General features: G+C 32.2%; 1 protein-coding gene across 3 annotated transcripts in view; it reads left to right on the forward strand.

Moving 5' to 3' along the window:
* Nucleotides 1–21,253, forward strand: part of LOC132715709 (CLK4-associating serine/arginine rich protein-like) — a 58,924-nt gene that overhangs the window by 26,680 nt on the left and 10,991 nt on the right. For 2 of the 3 annotated variants that reach the window (XM_060698771.1, XM_060698772.1), the window contains exons 11-18: nucleotides 1,274–1,315; nucleotides 1,984–2,172; nucleotides 2,882–3,373; nucleotides 8,601–8,744; nucleotides 9,701–9,749; nucleotides 14,244–14,304; nucleotides 15,095–15,153; nucleotides 15,538–15,737. In XM_060698771.1, the coding sequence (XP_060554754.1) occupies nucleotides 1,274–1,315; nucleotides 1,984–2,172; nucleotides 2,882–3,373; nucleotides 8,601–8,744; nucleotides 9,701–9,749; nucleotides 14,244–14,304; nucleotides 15,095–15,153; nucleotides 15,538–15,737 (1,236 nt within the window). Of the gene's footprint in view, nucleotides 1–1,273; nucleotides 1,316–1,983; nucleotides 2,173–2,881; nucleotides 3,374–8,600; nucleotides 8,745–9,700; nucleotides 9,754–14,243; nucleotides 14,305–15,094; nucleotides 15,154–15,537; nucleotides 15,738–21,253 lie in introns of those variants that run through there. The other variant, XR_009623717.1, reaches the window with a different exon arrangement.

The following is a 21,253-nucleotide window of genomic DNA, read 5'->3' on the forward strand; positions in this document are numbered from 1 at the left end:
TGACATATGGGTAGATGGCAGTCTTGAGATTATGCATGTCTTATCTGTTCTCCCTATTTTGAAAAAATATTGGTTGGCAAATATAACATTATTTGTGATAAGTAAAAAAGAGCTGAAATTTTTTTATGAAATTGCATCTTTAATTCAAGAGTTATCTCCTCTTTAAGAATTTTGCTTTTAAAAATGTTATATTTTGGTAACAGGGATGTTTCAAATATTAACTTTAGAGTGTCCTTCAGTCCGTCTGTCTGTCTGTCTGTTCATAAAAACTGTTTCCTGTGAACACTTTTAAAGAACTTTTCCTACAAATTTACTTAAAATATAGAAAAATTGAAACATTAGTGAATGGCCAATGGCCCTTCAGAATGTTGATGGGGTTCTAACCGGTAGGGGACTTATGGATTGCTTGCAATACTATGATAATTGCTTGTTTTTATAACCATAAGAATAGATTTTTAATATCAAAATTATCTTATTATCGTCTGTTGCGAATCTAAAATTATAAAAGTCAATGCCACATGGTTTTCGTTCTTTCCGGAATATTAAAAAAATTATATCCTTCACTGGTTCTTTGAAATATTTTTATACGGCATATTGAAATAGTATCAGTATGTATTGACAGAATGCATTCAGTTATTGTTCTATTAAAGCTTGAAAAACAATCATTAAAAGACATTGGCAATCTTATTTTCAGGTTTGTCACAAATACGCCGGAATTTTCTAAATGACAGAAAATAACACAGAAAACTAGAAAATAGTCATATGCATTTATAATAGGCAATTCAGTGTGTATGGGTGTTTATAAAATATTGAAATTTGATTTAGTTACTAGCTTTTCATTCTGGCATTACAGTAGAGACAATCTAGATCTAATAAATATATTCACTTTGAAATTTCGCTGTATCACTCCGTAGCGAGAATTATTCTCAATCTTTGATTTTGTATTTTTTTCTATTGTCTTGATATTGAATTTATGTATGCATGCATAAATTTTTACATGTTATAATCATAATTAATCGATCAGTATTTAAGCATGTAACTTTTCAATAAGCTAACTTTCTATGCGGCATGCATAGTTTTATCCCCCATTTACGTCACATCCGGTAAGGGAAGTAACTCTTCACCGACTGTTATCGCTTAAATGAAAGGGTCTATAGAAGTACTCCAAAATAACAAGGTTTTTGAGAAATAAAAATTTAAAGTATTTCTTAGGCATAATGGGCCTTTAATAACATTTATCACAATGAATACTGATTGTATGCTTCTGTTTCAGCTATGCAGCCAGAGATAGTCCCAAATATGAGCCATATAGAAGGTATGTCTGTGAGACTGATTATAGTTTTCCTTATTCAAAATGTTGTTATTTTGAGGTTTTACCAGTGTGTCTTAATTTTTAATATATCTTTGTTTTGTTTACAATAATAAAGTGATAGCAGCTGATATCCATATGTAAGTTCATTAAGAAAGAAGTTTATTATTGAACCTTTAATATGTCATCTCTGTAATTCAATATATGGTTTAAAGACATACATGTACTATAAGTCTACCTAGAGAAGAGGAGGCTGGCAAGAGTAATGTTACCAAAAGAATAGTCACTTTATTCGCACATAGAAATGAAGTGTGAAAATAAGTTTGCGAGAATGAGTCCTCAGGAATGCTGGAAATAATTGGTTAAAACATGTCTTAAAATAGATATAAGCCTTTAGTGACATCTGCTCTTTATCCATACTTCAGATAAATTAATGAACCTCAACATGAATTATCTTTAGGTGGCCCTTTACAAAATTTGCTAAAATGGTTTCAGTTGCTTAATACAGAAATAAGACTTAAATGACATCTTCTTTACTCCTCGGATGATTTTGATAAAACTGAATTGATAAGAATGCCCAGGTAATTAAATCTTGTCCGTGTAGATCATATCCTCTGGTGAGAGATTAAGATTGTTCAATATTCTGACAGTGCATAAATATTTATTTTTTACAGATCAACATCAAGATCTAAATCACGTTCCCCAAGCCCACCACGTAGACGTCGCAAAATGTACATAACAAGTTTTGGGGACAATGAGAGTGATGATGATGGAGATGGTGTGGTGCAAGGCCCTGCACTGCCCCCAGGGTTTGGAGGAGCCCCTGAAACAGAAAGTACAAACCAGAAACCTTCAGCCTCATGGTCGGTGTCACTGCTCTTATTACTGTCCATCATCCATGGGAGTGTTTGATTTAAATAGTGATTAATGTTTTAGGGAGCACTTGATTAAAAGGGAGTGCTTGATTTATAAAGGAGAGTTTGTTTTGATAAAATGAAATACTAGATTGTTTTAAAAAGTTTGACTTGTGACCATGGAAAATTCATCAAAACAGATTGCATTTGAGACCTTAATAAAAACCGAACCGAAAATTAATGCAAAAATGTATTTCAACTGACACTAATTTCAAGTATGTGATTGAAACAAGACTAGAAACAGGATGGGTAAGAAGGAGTGTATATTGTTTAAGTTGTTATGTTGTTAAAAGAAACAAGATGTTTTACAACAATTTTTAGAGAATGGCATATTCTTCTGTATATCATTATGGCAGTTTTTAGCTTGGCTGTTTTGGTGAAAAAGTCGAGCTATTATGATCGCTACGTCCTTGTTGTCATGCCTCTTTTTAATATAATTTAATATTTTCTTTTGTCAAATTAGTTCTTGATAGTTGTTGCCCTTAACAGACGAGCGTAACACTGTAGTGCTAATGTCTTTTTTTATATTTCTGACAGTGAATATTTTTTTCAATTTTGATAGGTCAAATTTGAGTGCATGATTAATAGTTCTAAAGCACAATAAGTATCTCAGTTTTTGTGTTTTTTAAAAAGAATTTTTATATTTTATTTTTTACAGGGAAAGCAAGTCAAAAAAGGAATCTATACGCAAAAGACTAGGAAAATCTTTAAGTCCAGATTCTTCTCCAAGAAGCAGGGACATAGAATATAGTAAACGACGGTCGCGGTCAAGGTCAAATGATCGAAAATATAGGTCAAGGAGATCAAGATCTAGATCAAGAGGTCGTAGATCAAGGTCAAGATCAAGGGACAGGTACTCTAGAAGCAGAAGATCCAGGGATAGAAGTCAGAGATCAGTGTCACATGAAAGATGGCAGAGGTCAAGAGACAGAAGGTCATCAGGTCGTTCTAGAGGTAGAAGGTCATCGGAAAGGTCAAGAGGTTATAGATCAAGGTCTAGAAGCAGAAGATCTAGATCAAATGAAAGAAAGCCTTCTTATAGACAATATAGCAGAGGGAGGTCAAGGTCAAAATCTAGAAGCAGACGACCATCATCATCCTCATCTAGATCCAGTTCAAAATCTTCAAGAAACTCAAGATCAAAATCAAGGTTAGTTATTAAATGGTAAAGATAGCAGACAGAACCTATCACTTTTGTTGAATATGTCCCATTCAAAGCCAAGGATATAATTGGTATAATTTTGAAAGAAAATCTTCTGTTTTTGTAAGATTTACCAAGTCCAACACAAAAATTATCAATAGAAAGCAATTTGAGATTCATTGGAGATGTGATGCTTGATAGCAGACAAGGAAACATTATATTACAGTAACTGAAATTGCTAAATGAAAAATATTTCATAGAAATGATTGATTATGCACGTTTTATGCCCTCATTCTAGTGGGGGCATTCAGATTTGCCCTTATCTGTTATCTGACCGTCTATTTGTTATGTATGAAACTGCATGCAATTAAGGATGTACTTTAATTTGAATATATTGATTGGGAAAAAATCTTAACTTTTTCATAAGGTGAATACTTTATAACAGGAATAACAAGGAAAAGTGAGTAATTAAGGACAAGTTTGTCAAAATATTTTAATACCCAAACTTTGATCTAAGAACGATATTCCTAAAATACTATGCATAAGCAACCTCTGAGTTTAAAAGAAATTGTGTAAAGCTCAATATGTCTTGGTCTCATGACAACTTTTTCAGTTATTTTATTTTTTTTAAACTCATAAGGTCAAATACTTACTATATTAGACGTGTATGTTCCAAAGAGGCCATTCTATATCAACCTTATATTACATGCTACCAGGGTCAGCTGACCAGGGTATCCCTGTTACAACACTTGACAAGATATTTATTTAGCTACTTACTAACTTTGACTCCCCTTTCCTATAAGATGTCAGCATTCTGAGCTGCTTACCCAGGAAAGAAATTTTGCAATATGCGTGGCTAGAACCCTGTCATGTCTATTAATGTCTTTCTATAACCTTTGTCAGGGAAATACTAGTGCCCATTTAGTCTTGATATGTAAATGTATCTGTAGAGTCATTCCGAAAAAAAAAAAAACAACAACATAGAGTCTGCTTTGTCAGAACATCAACATTAACATTTTTTTTCTTATTTTGTAGGAATCTGTCTACTTAATTGAATGTTACAACCTTATTTCCTGTTAGATGACCTCAAGATTTTACTTAAAATAGTAGTAGACATACATGTAGTTTTGATGTCATGTGATCTTATGATATATTGTAATGAAAAACCTCTGGCAGGTTAGGTATAATCAATTAAATTCAATTCAATATTTTATTGAGCATATGAACATATTTAAATGTTCTTTACCCACATATATAACATGCAAGGCGGTGACATTTATTACAATGAGAAGAGCATGATTATGTTATTACAATGAACTATATAAGTAACTAAAGAACATTATTCACATGAATTTGTGCCAAAATTTTGTACAGGTAATATACCTAATTGATGATCACTTTTCCTATTATCTTTTTTAAAAAACCAGCTGTGTTCAAAAATTAATAAGCAACATTAAAAAAAAAATCTTAATTGTTTGTGGTTAAGGTCTAAGATTATAGTATTTTAAATTCTGAGTATTTTGATACCCATTGTGTTAAAGGAAAGAATAACAAATCAACTTCAATAAATTTTATCAATTTTTCTCATGTTTTTGTACTTAGTAATTTTTCAGCTTTGCTCAGTTATAAAAGGTCTCGCAAAAGTTCTAAGTTTTCACTTATATATACAGACTTCCCGAAAGTTAAAAAAAACTGTCAGACATTCGGTCTGACAAACCATGAAAATCTGTCGGACCGAAACGAAATCTGTCAGACCAAATAAAATTGATCAAAATCAAAGAAAAACTTGTGTTTGTATTCTAAGACACTTTTTCTTTTTAATTTTTTCGCCGTAAAAATCGGCACATTCCGTACAGTGCATTTTCATCTCCTCCCTGTTATACACCAACGATTCATGGTCCTCCTTCCATTTTTCATTAAATTTTGTCTCAGGTCTATTCTTTTCATCCTTTTATTGCTGTTCTGCGCGCTCCTCTGACGAAGATTTTCGTTTTTCCCAGGTTTGGCAGCTTAAGCGACGCCATTTTGTATACATGCTGCTTGGATAAAAGCCGGACATTCGGACCGATCCGGAATAAAAAATCGTCGGACATGATTAAAATTTATCGGACATGTCCGTCGGACCGACGTATTTCGGGAAGTCTGATATAACAAAGAAACTTGTTGCCTCAAACTCGACCAGTGTAAGGCACTTATAGATGACTTATATGTGACTTATATGTTGGGGAAAAAATGGCTAAAAGTGACTTATATGTAGCATATACCTATAACTGACTTAGACAGGTTTTTAGGTGATTTATAAGTGAATTATATGTAACTTATAGTTCTCTTATAGTTCAAGTATAAGTTGCATATAAGAAACATATAAGTCACTTTAAGTCATTTTGGTAAGGGTATATATAACCAGTGACAGCATTAATATTGAAATAGAAAGTATAATGCATGTAGATTAATGTATGATTAACAAATGTTTGTACAAAATCTAGTCTATCTAAGGATCATATCACTATTGCACAAAATATCAGCTGATGAATATATAATTCATAAAAGATGGGTATAGCTTGCCCTTAAAGAAATGAGGATTTGATGTTAATGTATTGGTTTGGTTTGTTTGTTTTGGTTTAACGTAGCTTATGTCGCCGAAAGAGGCTATACAGTGTTATACAGTGTTATATAGAGATATACTGTTATATTGAGAATTTAGTCTAGTTATACATACAGATATTTTCAATGTTATACAGTTGTACATCTTTTATATTTTGTTTACCATTCAAACTTTCCAATCTTGTTAAACAGCATTTACCACAAACTTATTGAAACCATTTTTATGGGACAGCATTTTTAGCTCGACTTTTTTTTTTTTTGAAATAAAAAGTAGAGGTATTGTTATAGTCAGGTTGCCGTTGCCGTTCCCGTCCGCAAACTTGTACCTGGATCATAACTTTTTTATTTCTTGGTGTATTGTCTTCATACTTGGCCACAACAACCCTTGGGACAAGACCTTTCAGTAGACCACACTAAACCTTGACCTTCATCCATAAATGACCTTGACCTTCAAGGTTAAAAGTCCAATTTTTGCTTGTTCATGCTGTTATTGGCTGTAACTTTGTTATTTTTGAAATGGATTGTCTTCAAACTTGAACATAATAATCTTCAAGGATATCCTTAAAAAATAACCCGCCAGACCTTGACCTTCACTCATAAACTGACCTTGACTTTGAAGGTCAAATTATTGAAGTTTTCATTTTTTTTGGCTATTATTGGCTGTAACTTGTTATTTTTGAATGGATTGTCTTCAAACTTGAACATAATTATCTTCAGGGATATCCCTTAAACATAACTAGACAGACCTTGACCTTCACTCATAAATGACCTTGACTTTGAAGGTCAAATTATTGAAATTTTCATTTTTTGGGCTATTATTGGCTGTAACTTTGTTATTTTTTGAATGGATTGTCTTGAAACTTGAACATAATAATCTTCAAAGATAACTGTTAAAAATATACCGAAAGACCTTGACCTTCACTCATTAATGACATTGTCTTTGAAGGTCAAATTATTGAAATTTTCATTGTTTTGGCGGTAACTGACTGTAACTTTGCTATTATTGAAGGGATCAACTTCATATTATAACAGAACATTCCTTAAGGACCAGACCTTGTTGTTTATCAAACCCAAATTTGCTTGGGTTCTTTAATGACCTTGACCTTGAAGGTTAAATTACTGAATTTTCTCAGATTTGTGCATTAAATGACCATAATTATATATTTATTGGTGTGTGTGTGTGTGTGTATATATATATTTAACAACAACAACAACAAGAATTGCGTCATTGATTTCTATTTTTAGAAATTGCGTCATTGTTGCTATTTTTAGAAATTGCGTCATTGTTTCTATTTTTAGAAATTGCGTCATTGTTGCTATTTTTAGAAATTGTGTCATTGTTTCTATTTTTAGAAATTGCGTCATAGTTGCTATTTTTAGAAATTGCGTCATTGTTTCTATTTTTAGAAATTGCATCATTGTTTCTATTTTTAGAAATTGCATAATGTTGCTATTTTTAGAAATTGCGTAATGTTGCTATTTTTAGAAATTGCGTAATGTTTCTATTCATATATATATATACAAAATATATAAACAAAACTAATGTGACAAGACAGACCAACTAAATTTATAAAAAGGATATGTTCAAACCTTTCTATGTTTGCGTTTAGAAAAAGTAAAAAGTCGAGCGTTGCCCCCGCCCGGCGGTGGCTCTTGTTTTTTTTTCATTTAAGATCCCTCCAGAAATTTATTATTACTTTAAATATATTTGTAAAGTACAGAGCGTAATGTACTTAGTATTATGGTTAACCAATAGTATGTGGCTTTCCTATTTGTTAAGTAACTAGATATAATGTACATATGTATACACTTATACTACACTTTTACTGCGGTATATTCACTATATTGGTAGACTTTCAAATACAAGGGTCAATGACCTAATCATACAAAACTTTCAGGTGTCAAACTAAGGTTTCCAATAGTGTCCAAGCCAATTTCATTATAATCTAACATTAACTATTGTTTAATTTTATCTTCATTTCACTATATATAGATTTTTGTTCCCAACAGCGCGACATTGATAGAATCAGGTGGAAATAAAATAAATGCATGTAAATATATAACAGTTTTCAAAGCAACTCACGTTACACGCTTGTAAGAATCTTGTCATAATCTTAAAAGACTGCAAATGCTGGCAGAAAACAGTTCATTAAGGATGTAAAGAGAAGAGGTAATTGGGACTACCCATGATTCCTTATTATAATAGTGTCGTGTCAGGACAGATCAAATTCAGACATCATTGGGCTACTTTTTTCCCTACTTTCTAGGTTGACTATCTGAAGAATAAGGAGGGCTATTGTACTCATATTGAAACTTCATGCACATGTTCTTTGTGATTAATTTACATGATAAGCACTGGTCCCATAACTCTGAGTTACAAAGTAATGCCCCTTTTCTTACTGTCCAGCACTGACAATAGTAAGAGTGGACTGCCTTACATGCTGTTCTTGTCCTTCTTTCACAAACATCCTTTTTTTAAAGTTCATTAAAGCAGGTAAATCTTTGTTAAATTGTTAATATTTGAATTTGGGTTATATTGATAATACTTTTTGAATTAGATTCAGCTAGAAACAAAATATAAACAATTCATTGAATGTAGAAAGATATAAATGGTGATATTTTATTGCTGCAGGTCACCGACTAAGCCAGTGGTTAAACGGTACAGACGGGAATCCTTGTCCTCAAACAGTTCCTCAGACTCGGATAAATCACCACCAAGGAAATCATCAACAAATACACCAAGCTCTAGACAAAAGTCTGGTGTACCTGGAGCCACGTAAGAAACTTTACTTAACAACATTCAAATACAAATACTGAACTTGTAGATAATGATTTGTAGAACAATTGGTCATTATCAACCTTTCATTGTGCCTTTTTCTTTGACCAATTAACTTGCTTTTCACTTTTTTGACTTTGATACTATCGAGTAAGGATGGTCGTGGAAAGTCAGTTGGTCTACAAGATTTCTCTATTTTCTTCTGGAATATGATACAAACTACAAACCCACTTGCTCTTGAAATAAAGTACCCAGAGATATCTTAGCTCTTCATCCACTTTTATACAAGTATTCTTGAAAGTTCCTATTACACCAAAATGTTTTGGTGTGACCCAACCATAGAAAAGGAAGAAAAAAAAAGGGAAGAAAAATAAACTGAATGTGTTTAGGTATCTCCTGACCATTATCAAGGTAGATCTGAAATACAACATGCTTTTCAGTAAACAGTGAAATTATATTTTAATAATTTCACAGTGAAATTATTAAAATATAATTTTCACAGAAGATGGACTTTTTTTGAATGTAGATAAAAATAAAGTGATATAGTTATGAAGAACTTTTGCCAGAAATACACTCTGTCAAAAGTAACATTTGCCTGATTACTAGAAGCAATTGACAATCTGCACATATCCTGTTAAAAATGCAACAAATTTTATAAAATGTTAGACTTATTTTTTTTAAAAAGAACACCATGTTGTGATGAATTGACATCATGAATGTGAGAACATGCTATGTCATGGCAAAAATCAGTAAAACTAGCTTAGAACCACTAAATAAGCATGAAATAAACAGAAAATATGTTTATTATGTAACATATGTAACATCAACTTATATATCACTTGTAAACACCTACTATGTTTGGCTATGCCACTTGTGAAAATATTACATCTATATTTTGATCTTACAAAATTTAATATTGAGTTTACTTCCTTTAAACTATTGTTTTTACATTTCAGGAGTGCCAAGTCTTTAGTGCCGTATGGTAAACCCTCCAGCATATCTCAAGTCAGTAAGAATATAACAATTTTAAAATAAGTTAGACATTAATTTAAAGAGTATTTTTTATATGGAATAAACATATTTGTATATTGTTAAAAATATTTCAATTATTGATTCATAATCCAGCATTTTAATAGGAACTTTCTATGATTTCTACATTATAATACTGATAACAAAATTATTTATTTTATATAGGTAATCCTTTACTGTAGGTACATAAAGAAACTTCTTCGGAGGTTACTAAAATTTCTTTATCTTCCGTTTGGAATGTTCAAATATGGTTAAATTTCTATGAAAATGAAAAAAATTTCTTTTATTGTAAGTGTAAATCTAGATCAAATATCAGTGTGTATGTAGTGTGCATTCTTTAACATTTCATGTGTAACAGTAAGACTAGGTTGTGGCTTCATTTATTTCATATTTCCATGTTTGGGATTCGAACTTACCTCATCCATAATGCATGTACCCCGTTTCAGAGAGTATTGGGTGGTGGGGTTTTAAGGGGGTAATGACCTTCCATTGGAAATTTGGCTAGGTATGCAATGCATAAAAACATAATATTCCATTAAGGTTTTTATAGTAACATAGAAAAATGCAGCAAAATTACTCATGAAGGAATACAAGTAAAATGTCAACACCCCTCTGGAGTTGATGAAATTTTGTGTTGCCCTATGGTTAAAAAAATCCTCAACTAGCCCCTGAAGTAGATTTATCTATATTTCTAGAAACAAATTAGTATGATGGCTATTACAATAGTATTTTGTTACATATGTGTAATTAGACTAATAAAGCATGTAGATAAGTAGGTTGTGTGTTACCCTGTTGTGGCAACTGAATCTACCCATACAAACAGTGCATCATAGTCTGCACTGTTTGCTGTTCAGTCTAAATTTATTTTAGGTTAATAAAATGTTAATTTCCATATTGAAATGTGTACAAGTCAATAAAATGTATTTACAGCAGAAACTGTTAGACTACACAAGGAATATAACATTGTAAATTTGAGATATAAATGCACAAGCGGAAAATTATATATATGTTCCTGTTTTTGAATTATCTCTCTTTATGTACTTTTTTATGCCCCCGGGCATATAGTGATTGAACCGTCCGTCCGTCCGTCTGTCCGTCTGTCCATACGAGGTTAACCTAGAACGGCAAGTTGGATTTTTCTTAAGTTCTACCTGTACCAATGGCTTCTAAGTTTACACACTTACTAATCAATACAAAGTACACGATCTGGGCAAGTTTCATAACTCTGGCTTTCATATTTACCAAATTATTGCCCTTTTCAGCACTTAGAAAATGAATAATGGTTAACCTAAAACGGCAAGTTGGAAATATTTTAAGTTCTATCTATACTAATGGCTTTATAATTTCCACACTTACTTATCAATACAAAGCACATGATATTGCCAAGTTATATAACTGTGTCATCCATATTTCCCAGTTATTTCCCTTTTTTCACTTTGAAAATAGGGCCTTGTCTGGTTAACCTATTTCGGCAAGTTGGATTTACCTTAAATTTCTCCTAATTGCTTAATTTCTTTACTGATATCTTTCATATTTAGTAGGTGGATACCTTTGATGGTCCTCTAATTTTTTTAGAGTAAGCGGTCTCTAGGGTCAAGGTCACTGGTTTAAAAAAAATATATAAACCTTTTGCTCATACAGCCTTTATTTTTTAGTTGATGTCTTAGTTTAATACAAACACCTCCTTCTTTGGGTGTAGTATGGGGTCATTTGGGTCAAGGTCAATGTTACCAATGTCAAGGTCACCAATGTTAAAAATAGATTTTTACATTTTTACAGGTGTATTGACCTTGTTCTATAGACAGATGTTATTTATAATTGATAGAAACATAAACTTTGATGGAGTTAGTGGTCAGTTGGGTCAAGGTCACCAGTGCTAAAAATAGATTTTTACACATTTGCTCATACAGCCTTTATTAAGTGACAGATATATTTTATATTTGGTAGGAAGATAACTTGCATGGTATTCATCCTTTTGATTGGGGTAGGGATCAGTGGGTCAAGGTCACTTGTGCTAAAAATAGATTTTTACACTTTTGCCCATACAGCTTTTATTTATTGACAGTTGTATTTCATATTTGGTTGGAAGATAACTTGCATGGTATTCTTCCTTTGGATGGAGTAAGGGGTAAGTTGGGTCAAGGTCACAAGTGCTAAAAATAGATTTTTACACTTTTGCCCATACAGCCTTTATTTATTGACAGATGTATTTCATATTTGGTTGGAAGATAACTTACATGGTATTCTTCTTTTGGATAGAGTTAGGGGTCAGTTTGGTGAAGGTCACAAGTGCTAAAAATAGATTTTTACACTTTTGCCCATACAGCCTTTATTTAATGACAGATGTATTTCGTATTTGGTAGGAAGATAACTTGCATGAAGTTGAATATTTTTCAACTTCACAAGTCAGAGCAATGACTTGGCAACTTATATTTTTCACAATTACAAAATGCCATGACTTTGTCAAGCTATAAAACTTGTGTTTACAATTTTTTGGTGATTTTTCTGCCCATAACTGAGTGAATGGGTAAACATTTATGAAGTATTGCTACTGACAAGAATCTGAGCCGGGGGCATTTGTGTTTAACAAACACGTTCTTGTTTTCATTTTTTTTTGTACTAAGTATTACTCCTTAACAGAACAAGAGATGGTTTTGTAAATAACAATATGAAATAGATGACAACTGGGACAAGTGCAGTGACCAAGAATCATTACAGCAGAGCCATTTTCTGTTTAATAATCTCATCTAGTTGGTAATTTTTACCTACTGCACATCTATAATCTCTTTATCCATCATTTTTTTACCAAAGAACTTTTTAAAAATAAATTATTTTGCTCCTCTACACAAACTTTTTTAAAGAATAGCTTTGTAAACATTTGGCAGGGGATGGTTATGTGTTTTTTGTCAATGCTTATCTAGAGAGGAAATAATGAAACTCTTGCTTAAAACAGCATCTGATTGGATGTTTCCATTTCATCTGTATGTAAAGTGACCAATGACCAGTCTTGTTTCACAAATTGATTTTAAGTACTTTTACACAATTTATGTTTATATTCGAAATGATTTTTTGTAGGATATAACTTGTAACCCTCTACTTTGATTTGCAATAAGTTATATAAAGATGTATAGTATAAATTTGTAACACAATAGAAGAAAGTGAATATTGCCAACACATACTTGTATATAATTATAAGTTCAGCGACAATAAATTATAATTGATTTTACAAATTGAATACCAGTATTATATGAATGTATTTCCTTTTCTTTTTTTGTATGGATTATAAAATTTTAAGCTGAATCTCCACTGGGGCACACTATATTTGAAAACTAAGAAAACACAGAGGAATAGGAAAGAAATTTTATTAAATTTGAAAGAAATAAGATATAAATCTTTTGTAGATTTGAGTGTATTTTCTTTGTGACTGCCAGCATGTGTCTTAAAATATTATATAGCAATGTGTCATTTGCTGAAAATGATTGATGAAAAATATCAGAAATTCCAAAGTTCATGCTCCAAATCAGATGAAATTTCCAACCTTAGTAAAGTTATATTGAAATCATTCAAATTACAGGATATTCTATAAGTTTTAAATTAGAAATAAACCATACCTTAGTTAAAACTATCCTATCTCAAATTAAAACTGCATGTTGTTCAGATATTTTATAAAAAGTTATTTAGCTGTAACTTTAGTCCAAACTGTTTCTCAGCAAGCACAGACTGGAATCCAGAAACAAAGCTTATAAATGCTGTTTTGATGTATTTTCATTTGTTATCCTTGGTTTTGGAAAGTCTAAAGCTTTTCATATGACTTGATTTTATAATCCTAATTAAATTACCATAAACTCTGAGGTCAAAATATGCAAAAAAGGCCCTAACTGTATTAGTCACATACCATAGTAGAAATACTTGTATGTTGATAAATACTGCAAAATCACTCATTAATTGGACATAACATGTAAATTATTACTTGAATCTTCAATCTTTTTACTTTTCTTAAAAATCATTTTTCTCTAGGTTGACTTTCTTGAAATATTTTTTTCTCATCTGGAGGCATGCAGCTTTAATGTTGGTAGCTTATCCTTTTATCCCATTTATGTTTATTTTCAACAGTACTTTCATTTATAAACGAAATTAAATTACAAATAAAAATAAAAAACCTTTTGGTTTAGCTTGGGTTTAATTGGGTCAAGGTCATATTCACTGAGTCTATGAAAAGGCTATAAGTTTTCTTTTTATTGAACCTTCATTTATGGACCAATATCTTAAATGATAGTTATATTGCATGAAGATCTACCCTTTTGGTGACATTTGATGACATAGTTTGGCAGTTTGTTTTTTTATTGTGTGAATGAATGTTGTTATGAATGATATTCATTATGACACATTCCATAAAGGTTACAAGTTTATTGTAATTTAGCAGTTACCTGAAAATAATCACAATGGTAAAACATTTTCTCACACTTTCAGGTGAAGCTTACACCTCAAGAGAGGCTTAAAAAAAAGATGCAGATAGCTCTAAGTAAACAGTGTAAGTTTATTATCCCTTCTTCTGTTCTATCAGTGTTACATAATTTCCATTTTACATGTGGTTCCATATTTTAAATACTAGATTTTATCACATAAATCACAGTTAAAGAGTGTTATTAACCATTCAATAAATCCAGACAGGGACTTTGGTGTTTTTCATGTGAGGAAGCTATCCAGCTGGCTTACCTAGTGTTGGTGGTTCTACTCAGGTGCCCGTTAGTGCCTGAAATAATGCAAGGAAGGGCACCAGTAAAGCTGGAAAGTCGCTATATGATCATACTGTGTTTGACTTACAACCCAACCAAAAAAAACCCCCAAAACAAAACATCATTTAAATAAAAACTTGCACCACTGAAATAACAATGCAATGTCACATCATATGCTTTATACAATCATAGCATGTAAGCATGCAAAGTTTAGCAGTACTCTTTAGGCATGTCATTTTCCTCTTTTACTGGTGAACCTTACTTATATGTGATAAAAAGAATATTATATTTGTTTAGGTTCATTACTAAATTAATTGAAGTTGTTGAATATAAAAAAAAATATTCTCATCAGAGGCTGCTACTGAAAGGGGAATAGTTTTATTGTTTTCATATTTCGAGAAATATGTAGTAAGACCATGGCTCCAGTGGGATTTACAAAGGCCTGCATATCTGTAATATTATAGAGGCCTTAGTTGTTTTGTCTCTAGATAGTCATATGGAGCAGCTTTATTAAAACAGTTTTACTATTGATATGGTCCATGGTGTCTCAACAATTTTCTGGTATATGTATTTATCATTATTTAGACAAGGCAGACAAGAAGGCAGAGGTGATGAGAATTGAGAAGATTGAACAGGAAAAAATGGTAACTTTATATGATTAAATAATAATAGTGATAGATCTAAACAAGATTTTAATATCCATATAGTTTGGTGCTTGCTTAGAATGATTCTAGAAACTTTGTTGTTTGGAGTTAATCGGAAGGTGGTCAATTCTTTTTCATAAATACAGTGTATCAGTAAATTTTGATGAACAATTGGTAAAATAAATATTTCATGTACCCATAGCTGCAACCTTATGGTTGTCAGTTAAAGACATGCAAGATGGATTTAATGTCAAACATGATGGTAAATGTAAGCTTAAAAACATTTTACATATATATAATTAGAGAATTATTGATTATCATTTAGTAGTAAAAGTTGTAGCTAAACTTAAGGAATTCTTTAAAACTATTTTGTCCTTCTGTTAGGATCGGGAAGAGGAGTTACGACAACGTGCCGTGGAGATGCGTCGACGTGAACGTGAGAAACGTCATCGTGAGATGGTAGAGTACGGTAGTGATAGTGATATCAGCAGTGGAGGTAGCAGTCCACCTCGACGTCGCGAGAGATCACCCGCAATAAGATCACGTAGAGATAATGGAGATTTGCCTTCAAGATCTAAACAAAGGTTTTATATATTTCTCTGCTTGTTCTCTGTAAATAAGTCAACAGAAAACTCTAACCTGAAAGTAATTCTAAGCAAATGTAGAAGACTCTCCTGGCCTGTAAAAGACTGGTGGTTTTACCTGTGTCTAAAATACTGAAAGGCAAAGTGCATTGTTGTCCACCATTAAAGCTAGAAAGATGACATATATCGTAATATATACACACATGTTGGCCACTAATATATACTGAATTCTACATGATCATTCTTTTTAACAATCATTTAGAATCTGTAATGACTATGAATAGAAATATGTATTTTCTTTGCCATAGGGAACCATTACTGTTTGTTTACTTTATAAACAATATTGGCACTCATTTAGATACACAAACAGTATGAAGGTGCTCAAGGTTAGCTTTTGTGATCACCAAATTGCCTGCCCACAATTGTCTTTAAACTTTATGGCTAATAATAACAACAATTATCAAAATGTTCCTAAGGTGATTCTGTTTTAAAGTTATACAAAAGATTATATGCCAGGCTTAACTCTAGATGCCATGTTAAGCAGAAGGAAAGTCATAGAATATGGTGTTGACATTACTGTTGGTCAGATTCTGATATTTCACAGAAATCATTATTAGGTAACAATCTCCCAGGAATGTTCAGAATTTTGTGATTTGATGTAAAATATAGCCTTTGGAGAATGTTGTCTCTTTTGCCTTTATGTATATAGGGAAAAACATAGAAAATCTTCTTCTACAATTCTGTTGGTTTTTTAAGAAATTATTTCACAGTGTATTCAGATTATTATTTCCCGCTATATATTTTTGGGGAGGGTATTGAAATGGCATTGTCAGTCAGTATATCTGGATCTCCAATGTTCTTGTAACTTGACATGAGTATTTATATGGATTACAAAGCTTCATTAAAGTCTACCATGTGGTTTATGAAAATTACCATTTTGAGCCATATTTAAAATAGGGATGGCCGGATTGTAATGTAATTCAGCATGATTTTTTTTGTAGTAAGGAAATAAAGCTCATCAAATATTATTAAAATCTGAATGTGCATTTTTGAGTGATGGCCTTTTGTAAATTTAATATGCATATTTTAAGGAAAATTTAAGCCTGAATGAATTTTCATTAGTTTTTAGGCCTGTCAACTAGAGGGCATAGTTTTGTCCCTTGTTAGCTCACCTGTCACAAAGTGACAGGGTGAGCTTTTGTGATCGCTTTTCGTCCGGCGTCCGTCCGTCCGTCCGTAAACTTTTGCTTTAAATGACATCTCCTCATAAACCACTGAGCCAATTTCATCCAAACTTCACAGGAATGTTCCTTTGGTGGTCACCTTTAAAAATTGTTCAAAGAATTTAATTCCATGCAGTACTCTGGTTGCCATGGCAACCAAAAGAAAAAACTTTAAATATCTTCTTTTAAAAAACAATAAGAGCTAGAGCTTAGATATTTGGCATGAAACATCTTCTAGTGAGTGTCTACCAAGTTTGTTCAAATAAAAGCCCTGGGGTCAAAATTGGCCCCGCCCCAGGGGGGCATTGATTTTCCCTATATGCATATAGTAAAAACTTAAAAAATCTTCTTTTAAAGAACCCAAAGAGCTAGAGCTAAGATATTGGGCATGAAACATCTTCTAGTGAGTGTCTACCAAGTTTGTTCAAATAAAAGCCCTGGGGTCAAAATTGGCCCCGCCCCGGGGGGTCATTAATTTTCCCTATATGCATATAGTAAAAACTTAAAAAATCTTCTTTTAAAGAACCGTAAGAGCTAGAGCTTAGATATTTGGCATGAAACATTTTCTAGTTAGTGTCTACCAAGTTTGTTCAAATAAAAGCCCTGGGGTCAAAATTGGCCCCGCCCATGGGGGTCATTGATTTTCCCTATATGCATATAGTAAAAACTTAAAAAATCTTCTTTTAAAGAACCCAAAGAGCTAGAGCTAAGATATTAAGCATGAAACATCTTCTAGTGAGTGTCTACCAAGTTTGTTCAAATAAAAGCCCTGGGGTCAAAATTGGCCCGCCCCGGGGGTCATTGATTTTCCCTATATGCATATAGTAAAAATCTTCTTTTAAAGAACCATAAGAGCTAGAGCTTAGATAGTTGGCATGAAACATCTTCTAGTGAATGTCTACCAAGTTTGTTCAAATAAAAGCCCTGGGGTCAAAATTGACCCCGCCCCAGGGGGTCATAGATTTTCCCTATATGCATATAGTAAAAACTTAAAAAATCTTCTTTTAAAGAACCCAAAGAGCTAGAGCTAAGATATTTAGCATGAAACATGTTCTAATGGGTGTCTACCAAGTATGTTCAAATAAAAGCCCTGGGGTCAAAACTGGCCCCGCCCGGGGGGGGGGGGGGTCATTGATTTTTTCCTTATATGTGTATAGCAAAAAGTTAAAAATCTTCTTTGGAAAAACCCAAATAGCTAGAGTTTAGATATTAAGCATGAAACATCTTTAAGTAAATATCTACAAAGTTTGTTAAAATAAACGCCCGGGGGTCAAAACTGGCCCTGCTCCAGGGGTGTCATTGTTTTTAACTAAATGTGTATAGTTAAAACTTTAAAAATCTTCTTTTAAAAAAGCCAATGAGCTAGAACTTAGATGTTTAGCATGAAACATCTTCTTATGGGTGTCTACCAAGTCTGTTCAAATAAACAAATAAAAGCCCTTGGGTAAAAATTGGCCCGGGGGTGGGGGGCCTATATACAGGTGAGCGACCTCAGGGCCATCATGGCCCTCTTGTATGTATTTTGGGAAAACTTTGGAACTTTTCTTTGAAAAAAAAAAGATAAGTTGGTTTTTCATATATCTGGTTGGTTGGTCACTCACTATCTACCAAGATTGTTGAAACAATTTGAAGGGAAATAAGTGTTGGAGTCACTTTTTATAATGTATGTAAAAGAAATCTTTGAAATTCATCTTAGTCAAAGCAATTAGTCAAATTACGATGTAACTAAATACAAAAGACTCAAGTGATTCTGATTTATTTAAAAAAAGACCTTAATGGGTAAGAGTATTTTCACACAACGAGAATAGAACCAGACAAACCTTTACAAAGTTGATATTTTTTTACTTTTGGACCCGGGGAAATTAACCCAAATTTTAAATTAAACCAGACCCCAACAGTTCAGCCACCGCATTGATCCGGGTGCGGACGGGTTCAACATTTTCCCAGTACTATTTTGGTTTTCATTTTTTGCCACGGAACTAAAAACTTCTTTTACTTTCCCAAAGCAGAGGTACAATGTGAATGACCATAGAGAAAATTTCATGATAAATCATAATGAAAATGACATGCACTGTCCTGTTTATCGAAACTGGGTCCCCCGTTTCACATTCAAACGCTCTACCTATTGAGCTAAACAGACAGCTAACCAGGCCAATCATTACACCGGTATAGAATCAGACCAACCATTCCACCAGCATAGAATCAGGTTGATTTGTACAACGACAAAGTTGGATAAGAATCTGACCAATAAGCTTATTAAAATATTATTTTGAAATGTAAGAATTTCAAATTATCAAGTCCATTTTGAATTATAATATATGCAGGACATGAAATGAAACTCTACCCCAAAATTAATGTTATGAAGTTTTTGATGATGTAAGTGAAATGCTTTGCCAGGGATAAGTGTTTTTTTTAATTTCTAAGCTTTATTGTTTTTATTGATGACTTTAAAACACAACAATAAATTTGAGAAAAAAAAATTGGACCCCAAAAATATGTATAAAGAACAATTATCCATTTGTGATTGATGTTAGTTACTGATTTAATATAAACTAAGAGAAGTAATTTGAAATTTGTTAACTATGATAATTTATGTTTTATTAAGTTGTCTCCCTTTAGTTAAAAAAGTACTGAAATTTGGAAAAGTTTGTATGTTTTGGTGCATACTAAATATCTTAACTGGACTTGAACATCTTTCAATCTTGACAAGGTCTGTTATCATTTTAGGGAAATTTTTAAAATAGTTGCAGACTATGTAACAAACAATGCAGACAGTGGTCAAACAGCATAGAACAAATCTGTTCTTTAAATCAGAGGATAAACTGACTGTGAGGATAAACTGACTGTATTTTATACGAAATCTCACCCATTCATTGTTTAATTTATTTGACTAGTACTGAAAGATCCGGGGAAAGACTTCTTACAGTAATAGCTTGATGGGCTGTATATCTGTATGACTGTAATACTTATTGTTTTATAGCATCATATATATGTACGTCATGTATCTGTATATACCATATATAATATATGTATGATTCTGACCTATTTAGATGAACGAATCACGTTTTTTAAAATTAACTCTAAATTTTTAATTTAAAATAATTTTCAAGTTTTTTTGTTCCAAAATTGGGCTTTTAAAATTATAAGTGTTTTGGGCCCAATTTAGATACAGAAAAAAAAGTGTGATGTAACCTAATTTGCCAAGTAGGGCCATTTAAAAAAAAGTCCAAAAAAAACCGTGGGGTTATTTTTTTTTTAAAAAACTTTTAATAAAATTTTTCCCACAGATTTAAAGCTGTTGTGAAAAGAGCAAGTCACATAGGCTATTTGTCCTGCATCATTTCACATAATTGCGTACAACATAATTTATTGTATTTTATTCTGTTTGAGGTTTTTAGCTTATCATAAGGAAGGGTTTTTTTGTGAGCTGTTCAGACAGATAGATATTTCTGTATCTGTTGTCTGGCATCACGTCTTCACAACATCTTGTCCTGTGAAACAGTTTGTCATAATTACTTGATAAACTTACTTTAAGAGATCTGTGCGGACAGGTTTAAATGACTCTGATTGGTCCTTATTAGGCATCCTGGAGCTAAAAATAGAAAAAAAAATCCAACAGTTTTTTCATATTAACATCTTTTCATGAACCATTATTAGTTTTAAAGGATTTTAATATAAAGATATTATACAGGGGAAATTTTGCAGCTAAAATTAGATGTGTGGCCAGATAGCAGTGATTTATGGAAAGTACCATTATTGCTGAAGGTGTTAGGACTGCTTTCTGTTTTTCTAGTGTTTACACCAATTTTAAACCTTTTTGGTCATATCTTGATGGTAGATCCACATGACAGGCTTTCTTTGATACTAACCAGTAATAATCATTTTCTCTGCAAGTGGTTAACTTCTTATTCCACATGATTTCTAAATCAGCAGTTAAGACAAATGACTTTTAGACTGAATGTATAAGACACTTATGGTCTCGGAAAATTTTGCGCTTTGCTGAAGGATCGCACCAGCCACCCTGATGCTGAACCAGTCACCCCTACAGAACTAATATGATGCTTAATTATGTAGGACTGTTTTTAATGAAGAACATTGTTATATTGTGACTGAATTATCTATTTAACATCTCTGTTCTCCAAATAAAAAAGAATCAATGATGTTAAACTTTAAATCCCCTTAGATCAAAAGAATCAGCTTTTGTATTAATATATTGTCACAATAGTTTAATATTCTGTGAGGACAATGTGACAATATTGTACAATCTGGTGACCAGGCATGCTCACATAAGAC

Source organism: Ruditapes philippinarum, unplaced genomic scaffold, assembly GCF_026571515.1.
Source record: "Ruditapes philippinarum isolate M1 unplaced genomic scaffold, ASM2657151v2 ctg456_1_1_1_1, whole genome shotgun sequence".
NCBI classification, from domain to species: domain Eukaryota; kingdom Metazoa; phylum Mollusca; class Bivalvia; order Venerida; family Veneridae; genus Ruditapes; species Ruditapes philippinarum.